The 12055-nt window shown below is 37.6% G+C and overlaps 1 protein-coding gene across 2 annotated transcripts in view; it reads right to left on the bottom strand.

Moving 5' to 3' along the window:
• Nucleotides 1–12055, bottom strand: part of LOC117419379 (protein smoothened-like) — a 32186-nt gene that overhangs the window by 7811 nt on the left and 12320 nt on the right. Inside the window, exon 12 of one of the 2 annotated variants that reach the window (XR_009307270.1) lies at nucleotides 9820–11669. Coding sequence is in view for 1 of the 2 variants with exons in the window: in XM_034032081.3 (XP_033887972.1) it covers nucleotides 11056–11669 (614 nt within the window). In the remaining variant the exon portion in view is untranslated. Of the gene's footprint in view, nucleotides 1–2403; nucleotides 11670–12055 lie in introns of those variants that run through there. The other variant, XM_034032081.3, reaches the window with a different exon arrangement.

Raw genomic sequence — 12055 nt, 5'->3', positions numbered from 1 at the left:
GAGTGGCCCAGTCAAAGCCCGGACCTCAATCCAATTGTGAATATGTGGAAAGAGTTGAAAATTGCTGTTTACCAAAGGTCCCCATCCAACTTGACGGAGCTTGAGCAATTTTGCAAAGAAGAATGGGCAAGAATTGCAGTGTCCAGATGTGCAAAGCTGATAGAGACTTCTCCAAATAGACTCATGGCTGTAATTGCTGCCATAGGTACCTCTACCAACTATTGATTCAAGGGGGTGAATACTTATGCAATCAATTATTCTCTGTTTTGTATTTGTAATTAATTTAGAACAATTTGTAGATTTTATTTTTCACTTTGACATTATGGACTTTTTTTGTGTTGATCAGTGGCAAAAACTCCTAATTAAATCCATTTTGATTCCATGTTGTAACACAATAAAATGTGGAAAAGTCCAAGGGGGGTGAATACTTTTGAGAGCCACTGTATTGTTAAATTCACTTAAAAATCTTTCTTTGTAGCTCTAAATTTGCAACAGTGGGTTTACCTTACTCATTTACATCTAATCTGCATATATTCACTTTTTTGAGATCTAGAACACAATTTCGATGCAATTAATAAAGTGCCGCCTGTTGGTTCATATATGAAATGGTGCAGTTTTGTGTTCGTTTCAACACCACAAGAGGTGAAATTACCAAATTTAAGCTTTTCCTGAAACCACACCTACCTTTCTTTTGACGGTTACCTTGAGTTGGTGAATTTGTAAAGTTCGAACAGCAATGCTGTTCTCCAATTTATTTTATTTATGTTTTTAATCACAAATGCAAATAGTTAAAAATTTGGAAAGGTGATCAAATTCTTCAAACCTGTCCAAGGTTTCGCTATAGTGGCAATAGAACCGTTGAAATAGCCCCTCATCGATCCCAAAAAGCTAAAATATCTCATGTATTTAAAACAACTGTTTTCTGGAATTCAGCTGCCATTTCATTTCAATGTACATGGGTAAACCACACCTCAGTTGCCAAGGAAATCTGCAAAACACCTGCAATAACCATTGCAGCACCCAAAGCAGGGAGCAAAATACCAAAACGATGCTTTGTCTGTCTGGCCTTCACACAACTCACAAAGTAGGTTATGAAGGTCATTAAACATACAGTGTATATAGGGATTGTGAGGAAAAGGTTGACTTTTTAACTCCAGAGCAAGGTCATAGAAAACCAAGTTGCTTCTCTGTTTGACGTTCTCACGATGGGAGTAGAACCGATGATCCAATTTAGATACAATTTATGAAGCTGCTAGCCCATCGTCCTTCTGACCAAGACTAAGCATCATCTTCAATACAAAGTGACCCCAAGGAGTAGAGAATCCAGCCCTCATGCTGTTCAAGACAAATAACCTGAAAGCAATGGCATATTGAAGCTGAAAAGGAACATGGGATTTCACAAATAAACAAGTCCTTGGATGCAATACAAGAATCTCCACTGAAGAGAAGGAAATTGTCACAACAAGTATATGCAGCTCACAAGGTAAAGAAGGTCAGAGAAGCAATGAAGAGAAAGCTAAGAAAGGTTTTCCCACAAACAGAAGTGGAAGACCGTGAAACAATCAAGGAGCAGGCTCAGTCATATCAAGAGATGATGGACCAGCTGAAGGAATAATTTAATTCAAATATCAGTCGAAGTCAGCAAGTTCATATTTTGAAAGCTGTCCCAATGTCTTGGTCTATATATACAGAGGACTGCTGCTGAGTTTGGTGCTACCTACCAAATGTCCAGGACAGCCAAGGCTTTACAGGAAGAGACAGGATGCCTATCGGATCCAAATCCAAAAATCGAAGGGAGAACGCTAACAGAGGAGATTGCTCAAATGGTAAAATTGTTCTACAAGAGGGAAGATGTTAGCCGACTCGTGGCCGGAAAGAAAGATTTTGTTTCTGTTTACAATAAAGAGTCGGGAAGGAGGGAGCACCAACACAAACATGTGTTCACTTTAATCTTTCAGAGGCCTGTCGTTTCTTCAGATTACAGCATCCTGACATTACGATTGGAGTGTGTATTGGCAGGCAGTAGCCAGAATGTGAAGCTGTTGTTAATTTGTTCTAAGCTTCCACAACTGAGTGCGTCAGAAGTGCCTTTGAATCACTACTGGCATTGCTTATCTTATCTCATGTGTCTCCCACCTAACGTCGATTGTCACTTAGGAAGGACAAAGGTCACAGATTCACAAAACTTTATCATCTTGTATTTCACATCAATTTTGATGTAATGATGTAAGTCCTATATATAGATAGTCCTATTTCAGACCTTTAAAATTACACCAACACCAGCTTTCTATGTCAATTACGGAGGAAGTTATGACCATGTAAAGGTTGGGTGGGTGTCCAAATCAGGTCAGGCTTTGATGACCTGTATCTCATGAATGGGAGGTCACAGGCATACAATTCACAGTGTAACCATTTCTTTAATATGTGCAAAAGTTTATTAAAATCAGAGGCGGTCAAGTGAAAAATTTGAATTTTTTGATTGATTTCATATGGAAATACCCTTCTCACTTAATTGTTTAGTAAGAAATGTACCTTTAGTAAGAACTTCCTAATTGCAGAGGCATACATTTTTTGTTACTAATACTAAAGCTGACAATATTTTCTCTAATGCCAGATGAGAGTTTGTGGGTTACACGATCAAAGAATCTTGTTTTTCAGATCCTGATCAGGGCTGCTGGTAAAAATAAAAGCTGGTAGTAAAACACAAATGTTTATTCTCAGGTTACTAAATTAAAGTGGACTTATATTTTTTTCAAGCTTTCAGTAGGAGAGCCCCCTGAACAGAATTGGTCAGGATGAGAGCACTGTAGATGAAAACAGTTTCTTCCCAGATGGATTTTCAGCATGCCTCTGGTCTTCAACACTGAAGAGTTGATAGTCTAATGCAACCTACAACAAACAACTTTCCCCTAAATCAGGCAACAACCCCAAAAAATTTGTTTCAGGTCTAATGTTGGCAAGGATGTCACCCCAAGGAGTGGTTACATGTACATTCCTACAAGTCTTGGGGTGACACATCTGCCTGTAACAAATGGGCTAAATACAATAGCCCAGGACAAAAATAAATAAATAAAAAAATAAAAAACAGTGTATGCGAGAAAAAAAACTTTTCCCATTTTAATATTTTAGAAATCAGGCGGAACTTAATAAGAACCACGGAGATCCATAAATTCAGCTTGACATAATAGGAACAATAGACATTGCCTCAAGCTGTTACTCCAAGTGAGAACTCCTGTGGGTCTGTCGAATGAGAACATGCACCAGACCAAGCAATAGGTTTCAAATCAACTGGAGGCTGTGTGGTCCAGTGGTTAAAGAAAAGGGCTTGTAACCAGCAGGTCCCCAGTTCAAATCCCACCTCAGCCACTGCCTCAGTGTGTGACCCTGAGCAAGTCACTTAACCTCCTTGTGCTCCGTCTTTCGGGTGAGACGTAATTGTAAGTGACTCTGCAGCTGATGCATAGTTCACACACCCTCGTCTCTGTAAGTCACCCTGGATAAAGGCGTCTGCTAAATAATAATAATACTGCTTCACATGCCAAAGTTTAGCTGAATTGAAAGCATGAATGGCTTTATCAGATAAACAGATGATGTAATAATCACAAGGCTAGAGTAGTCCAGAATGAATTGTGGAACAGCTGCAACCTTCTTAATGAGGGGGATACAGCGATACAATTCTGTTACAGTTTTTAAGTATTGACTGGATATTAGGCTATACCTGGCTAGATTCACACACAAATTGGAAGACAAATTCCATGATCTCAGTCAGGGCTGAATACCAATCCTTTTTTTTTTTTACCTGAATTAAGACTAGTAATAATGTGGCTACGAAAATTAAAACAGAAAAGTACCAAATCTCCTAGCCAAGCTAACCATACACTCAAAGTCAAATTAAATGCAAAGGCTTTGCTCCAACACCCACAGATAAGAAACAATTCTAACACTGTACCTCAGTCACTGCTTCCTGGTTTGATGGCCTACGCATAGAAAATTCCAGCCGCAATGAAAATGCAGACAAATAAAATTGCAGAATTTTTATTTTAATAAAAATTCCAAATTATTGGGCTACCAAATTAAATTGGGTAGTTTTGAGCTCTCCTCTGCTGGGGTAATTTGAGGAATTGGCATTTTTGCTCCATACAGAGACCAATATCAGCAAAACTTTATCAGGCATGTTTTTGGTGCAAATCTAATATTAGTTGCTAGATTGTTAACAATTTAACTCTGCTGTATGTAACTTATAGAAAGACTAATGTAAATTCTGGAAGAAAAAAATGGGCAAATAGTGGTCTGCAATTTTAAGTGGCATGCCTGAAATACAACAATATCAAAATCTAGAATGCAAAATTCATATTTTCTGCCGACAACTGTATTGCACTAGTCCTAACTTACTGGTTACATAAATGGGTGTAAATTCCTATTTTAAAAAGTAACAGTCATTGCTGAAATCTGGTGACCCCATACTGTTTAAGACTGTAAAAATTAGGTGATTTGGATATTAAATTACAGATTTCTAACACTCTATATATTATTATTATTTGTTTATTTAGCAGACACCTTTATCCAAGGTGACTTACAGAGACTAGGGTGTGTGAACCATGCATCAGCTGCAGAGTCACAACAACATCGCATCCGAAAGACGGAGCACAAGGAGGTTAAGTGACTTGTTTAAACCGGGACCTCCTGGTTATAAGCCCTTTTCTTTAACCACTGGACCACACAGCCTCCTAAAATTATTTTTAAATATTTGGATATTAAATTACTGATTTCTAACACTCGATATATAATTATAAATGTTGAATGTAAAAATAAGGATATTATTGTAAATGTAACGTGATGCTATTGCATGTCACTACACATTTCTAATGTATGTGATGCTAAATGGCATTGCAAATGTCTAAGTCTGTGGGATGTTAAATTCAATGCATCTTAGAATTCTGTTTCCTTCTTGCCACACACCCATAATACTGACAACGAACATTAATGTAGCATCCAATGAACACTACAAAACGTTATAAATGATTACAGAACATCGCTATTTTTACCTAAACATTTAAATATTTTTCGGATTTCGAAAGACATTCAATATTTATATAAACCATACTTTTAAAAGAAAAACACAAACACTTGACTTGTTTATTCAGTCTTACCTTGCCAAGTCTTTGCTTTAGCATAACTTGTTTTAAACAATCCAGGGAAAATATTTTAAGACTGTTTATCTTCTATAGGATCTTTTCTGTTCGTTTTGTTGAATGTGTATTTAATCTCAATTAGATTACACAAACGACACGAGATGAATATGGGAACTGACAAATATGACCACCATCATTTTATTAAAGGAGACAATTGTCTAGTAAGGCTGCATGTCAGATTCAAATCTAAATGAAAGGAAATCTATTTTTAAATCATTTGATGTTAAAGAAAAAATGGTCTAAACACATCTTGTCTGTTTTTTTTTTTCTTCATATCATGTACAAAACTCCTATATAAACTCAAGATAACACAGTTATCCCAATAACACAAAAACAGGTTATGGCTTTTCCAAAATGTAATACTTTCAAGTGTTCTGTTGTTTTCAGTTTATTTTTATAAATGAACATTTTTAATTTGAGTTTACATTTCTCTTGCCTCGTTTTATAAAAATGTACCATTAACTCATACAAGAGTGCTAAAAGTTGCCACTGCCCCAAATGCCACAGGTTTGCACAGTAGCTGTGTGTAAAGTATTAGTTTCTACTATGCATTTCTAACAAATTACATATAATAGGAGTAAGTGAAAGTTGTTTAGTTTATGGAGTACTTATACGAGACATTGGGTCCTATTTATAAACATTTTCTAATGAGTTGTTATGTGTGCCTTTATATTTACTATACCACAGCATTATCAATGTGGAAGTATACAAAGCTTTTTTGTTTTACTGCTCTTTGCTCAGACATAAAATGTGTAATTAGTGATCATGTGCAATAATTTAAACTTTAATGTTGTTTTGCCATCTCTTTGGTTCCTTAGAAACATGTGTTATCGTGACCTTTCAACTCTGCTGGCAATCATTTTTTCATAGTACAGTATAGTGTGGAAGCAGGTGGAGAAAAAAAAGATCACAATATCACATGGTTTCTTAAGAAGGAGGAACCAAAGAGACATGGGAATACAGCAGCCAAGAACAGGTGCAAACATCATAAAAAGACCAGGAAGGGGTTTGAAGAACACAAGCAAGGCAAGTTACTCAGCCTTCACTATGTTTATGAATGGATGAATATTTGTGTTCCATGTATTCCTTTAAGAGTTAAAACGGTCTACAGCTTTGGTTTGAAAAACTCCACCAGGCAGGGTGAGATATCGGCTTCGATTGATTCAAGTACGACTAATCGGCATGAGTGTCAAGGTGTTTCCAGTAAATACAACGAGGTGGGCAAAGAAATCTGCAAACATTCAGTGCAAAAAAGAACTTGTCAATGCTCGCACTCATACTCACTTGCTGCTGTTATATTTTGTTACATAAATAAAGATCTCCTTGCAGTCCTTGAATATTGTAGTTGATACATCCTTTATATTGAGAAAATCAAACACCAGTGACTCCAACTGACTCCTCTTAATAAAAGGCATGTCATATGCAGACAGGCTAAAAGAATTGAATCTATTCAGTCTTGAACAAACAAGACTACACGGCAATCTGATTCAAACATTCAAAATCTTAAAAGGTATACACAATGTCGACCCAGGGGACTTTTTTGACCTGAAAAAAAGAAACAAGGACCAGGGGTCACAAATGGAGATTAGATAAAGGGGCATTCAGAACAGAAAATAGGAGGCACTTTTTTACACAGAGAATTGTGAGGGTCTGGAACCAACTCCCCAATAATGTTTTTGAAGCTGACACCCTAGGATTCTTCAAGAAGCTGCTTGATGAGATTCTGGGATCAATAAGCTACTAACAACCAAAACAAGCAAGATGGGCTGAATGGCCTCCTCTCGTTTGTAAACTTTCTTATGTTCTTATGTTCTTATGACAATTTCATATTTTGATGGGAGGCAGGGTCAGTTTTTGGAATATCATTACATTATAAGTGCACAGAAAATAAAAGGTCTACAAGGACAAAGAAAGCTATTTATTATTTACATGTACAAAAATACAACTGATTTTATATAGCTTTAACAGTACTTGTGAAAATTAAATTATAACAAGGGATTGACAATGAATGCTAGATTTATTATTTGGGGTAAATGAATAAAAACAATATACAGCCCCAGGAGATTACCATTTTATTCCATATTGTCAGCAGTTAAATCTTATATTCTGTTTTTATGTAGTTTTATCAGAAAGAACACAGATCAAAACAGAATTATGAAAATGTGTTCTCCCTACCTTGAAATAACCCCCCTGATACCCTTAAGACACATGACTTAGGACATACTTCACTCCGATTTGAATTTAACAACAAAACCACAAACCAAAAACAACAACAACAAAAAAAAGGATTATTTTGTCCTTGAAAAACCTTTTTTTAAAATAAAGTCTTAAGGTGGCATTTACATAGAAAACATTAACATATTATAAAAAAGTGAAGAATACTTACAGTAAGATTCGATGTGTTTCAATTTGTATTGTTAGTACTGAAGGACACGCTACGATAGGACTTGTGAAAGTGTAGACCACTCTTAAAACATAAACCTCTGCATTATAGACCAATCTTCTCTCATATACAAACATTTTAGGCTTTTGTGGCTACACTCATTTTCTGAATATGAAACACACTAGGACTAAGCGGGCCAAATGGACCAAACCACTACAGCAAGTTATTAGTTTATTTAGCAGACACCTTTATCCAAGGTGACTTACAGAGACTAGGGTGTGTGAACTATGCAGAGTCACTTACAACTACATCTCACCCGAAAGACGGAGCACAGGGTCACACAATGAGGCAGTGGCTGAGGTGGGATTACAAGCCCGTTTCTTTAACCACTGGACCACACAGCCTCCAGTTGATTTGAAACCTATTGCTTGGTCTGGTGCATGTTCTCATTCGACAGACCCACAGGAGTTCTCACTTGGAAACCAAAGCTACATTTCCACTGCCCAGTGCTGCTGGGCTTTTTTAAACTAAACCTGCAGTTAAAAGTAATTATTTCCATTTGCAGGTATGTTCTAAAAGGAGAACATTGATGGGCCAAAAATGTAACATATGGGACCCCTTTCATACCAAACTGACACATGTTCCCCGTTGTCCTGCGTGTGCTCACTTAGCTTGCACCGGAATGCTTTACTGATCATTCTCATCTAAATGCGCGTGCTTGCAGAGGCGAAAGCTATCTCTGGGACGTCCCGCTCACTGAGAATTATTTCTGGAATCAGGTTTCGGGCAGAAGAAACACAATTACAGTAAATTCTTTGCTTTTCTGTTTCAGTGATTGCATATTGGAACTCATTTCCATAATTCATAACATATAAAAAGGGGTCTCTTAAATTGCGCTGCTGTTTAAATAATTGAAAAGAAAAAACCTCTTTGGGTATCAAAGTTAGACCCAACTGCGCATGTTAAGTCTCTTTAGTGTATTTCTGTCTGTAGAAATATGTAAAATGACAGGGATGTCCAAATTTAATAATTTAAATGAAGGTGGTATTTAGATTAGCCATTGAGAAGAATTGATTAAATAAATGTACCTAGCTCTCCTTATATAGATTAATTACATCCCTTTAAAAAAAAAACATTAGAATGCACTGTGTTACTACAGACACATGCATATTGATTACAACAAAAGTTAACATATAAAAATAACCCTTTTGCTATAAACTTTTACAGGTACAATCTCTGTGTACCACAATATCAATATGACATCACACACGCTGTATATGAACTGTATCTGTAGGTCAATTTCACACTGCCTTAATAAAAGGTCATTAATAAGAATGACTACGGTAAAATTGCCAAAGACACCATTCAGTTTTCATGGTAGAATCATTGATTGCAGACATGACCCAGGCCTGATTGATCTGCTAGTGCCTTTAAAATGAGGCCTCTGCAGATGACTGGCACTGACAAAGACATCAGCTGAAACATTTGCCTAATTTGCCTAATTGTTTATGGATGTTACAAGATGGTTTAGCTTCAACAAGCAACCATAGTCTATTCAGCTGACCAAGTGAACAGGCTCTAGAAGGGATTCCCATCCCTAAAAGATATTATCACTGTGAAATATTCACTTCACTCCTACATTTTTAAACAATAAATTATTAAAATAGATTTTTGTTTTCCCTCACTTTCAATGCTGTGGTTGTGAATGCCAACTAATGCCAAATTGAAAGTACTGGTACTTGTGATCAAGCTGTGTAGTCCAACAAACAGTAAACCCAACTGAAATAGCATAACCCAATTATGCAACTCATTTAAAAAAAAACTTAATTTGTTCTGTTCTTCAGACTTTGTCTACACTAGCCTAGCATCTCAATTCCTACTACAGTAACATCGGTAATATATTATTTACTGCACAAAATAACGGGTTTATGTAAACTATATGAAATACATCATATACAGAGAAAGTAAAAACATATGGCAATACAAATGAAGCCTCACTCAAACCATTATATCCTTAAAAGTTAGATCAATGAACAATGGTCTTATTTTATAAGCCTAATTATTCTATCATCAAGCAAAATTTAGGACAAGTGTACGTTTATACACAGCTCCAATTAGGCCTTTGAACAATTAGGCCTTTGAACATTCTTCAATGATACTGTTTTGAACAGTTAACCATATGCCTTCGAACACACTATATCAACTTGCATTAAACTCTTTGTGAAAAGAAAGCTATCCACAGACCTGTAATGGAGCAAGATTCATCCAATGCTGAAACTCAGAGCAGTTCATTCATCGTCAGTTACTCGTTTCCCTTCATCAGCAAGCAAAAGGGGATCTCAACTGTTCTGAATGCAGAAGTGTGTACACAGCTAACTGCTCTCATATGACACAATTGGTTGATTGTTTGCCACCTTGCAAGGCATGTTTCCAGCAAGTTCCACTTCCTTAAATATTTATGTTTTTACTGTATTTTAACAGCAAGACGTTGTTTAAAATAAACCACAAGGTGGCGCTGCTAAATACTTTTTTTGTAATCCTCAGTTGCCAGATACAGTATCTACAGCATTTCTACTAGGCTTTCCAAGTCACCAAGTATCAAAAAGCACGAGTCACACTTCTGGAAATTAGAAAAAATAAAAACACCAGGCTCTGTCTTAGAACTGTTTGTTCGTTGAGTTTTTTCCTTTTGCTAGAACTGTAACCCTATACATTTTTAAAAATAAAAAATAGGCAGCTCTGTTTCATACAATACTAAATAATTGGATAAAATGAAATCCATAATCTAAATATCCAAAGTGAAAAGACAACAGACAATCCTAAGCAAACATAAATCTTCATGACAGGGCAAAGCAAGGTTGTGGGTTTCCATGATGAGTGTCTTCTTGTCACAGAATAAGGGTCCAGCAGCCCAGAGCTTCAACTGTAGAAATGGTTCCAAGCTGTCATCTTCAGCACATGACTTTTGCATGAATAGAAATACCTCTCTGGGCTGTGTAAACCTAAACTGACACATCAGATCAAACATTAAATATTGTTAAGGATACAATTATTATTACTGATAATCCTTGTTTTCAAACAAAGATTGGCTGTATATTGGAAGTCTCCTGCCATGCTATGTAATGACGTATATAGTTTAAAAAAAGTACTGGTCCCTTTTGAGAGCTTGAGTGAGAAATCTGATTGTTCGTAGCACTCTGGTATTTTCCTTTATGGCTTCACCAACAGTTCACTGGGTGTAAAAATCAACGTACTGGCAGTTTCTTCTGTATTCAGAGAATAGATGTGATACACATATTTTTGGTAGTTTGAAGTGGTTACCTGCAACCCTTCCCTTTTCTACTGGCTAACCTGGCCTTCTAAAACTACCCCCCGCCCGCCCAAATCGTTTCAGTTTGTTTTTTTGTTTTTAATATATTGGAAAAAAGGGAGGGGTCGAACTAAAAAGCATCCAGCGCTTTCTGCTACAGCAAAGGGCACTCAGAAGTCTGAATCTGTATCCATTAGTTCTGCATCCATTAGGTTGGTTCTGGAATGGATGGGTGCCAGGCCAGCTCTTCTCCCTTGAGTTCTGGGCACATAAGACATATTCCCATTGGGCAAAGAGGCAGGCTCCACCTCCCCAGTGGAGTGGCGGAACGATCCATTGTACTGCCTCAGTTGGGGGTGGAAGCGTCCACTGTTCACAAACCCGAGGTCCTCCTGGAACCTGCTGTCCGCAGACAAGGGGTTTGCAATCATGTTCAGCGCAGTATGTCTTCTGTAATCTGAAGGGCCGCTGAAGACTGCATTGGAATTTTGCTCCTGGTATGGTGGTGGTGCGGTTGGTCTGAACTCTGGGAAGGAGCCAGGCAGGACTTCCTCAGGGGAGACAGGCTCCCAGGTCTTGGCCACCAGGCTCTTCTGGCAGGGCAGCCTGGGGAGGCGCGGTACGGCGCTGGAGGCCCTTTCATAACCCATGTTGTAACCCTCCGCCGTCGGGCCCAGGGGGCGCACTTCCTTTTTCCTCCTCTTTTTCTTTTTCTTCTTGTGGAGCTCAGGAGGAATCTCTGCTTCCACTATCCAAAGGTTCTTCCTGCTGTCCTCAGGTGGCGCTATTTGAACCAGAGAGCAAACAGCACATGTCAACAACACAGGTTACACTGAATAACATTTGTAATGCTCTGCTTTTCCAATATATTAAAACATGTTAAACAGTTCTACAGGTGGCAAATCCTAAATTAGAGAAAAAATTTAAGTGTTAAGGACAGACATCTCCAAGGTTCTGGTGCTATAGCAGTTTTTATTGCAACTGGATATGCATTTCTCTAGATATATGTAAAATTCTAAAGTGGGATGTGTACATAGCCACCTCCACTTTATCCCAGTCACAGGAGACACGCATCCGTAGCAGGGAGTAGGGTATATTCTTTCCAGCCAAACAACATGTACCCAAGGCTGGGTGTCTAATTTCCCCTTGCCTAATCCTACTAACCAAACA

This window comes from Acipenser ruthenus, chromosome 14, assembly GCF_902713425.1.
Source record: "Acipenser ruthenus chromosome 14, fAciRut3.2 maternal haplotype, whole genome shotgun sequence".
Taxonomy (NCBI): Eukaryota; Metazoa; Chordata; class Actinopteri; order Acipenseriformes; family Acipenseridae; genus Acipenser; species Acipenser ruthenus.
The sequence above is the reverse complement of the archived record's forward strand: the minus strand, read 5'-3'. Positions and strand labels throughout refer to the sequence as shown.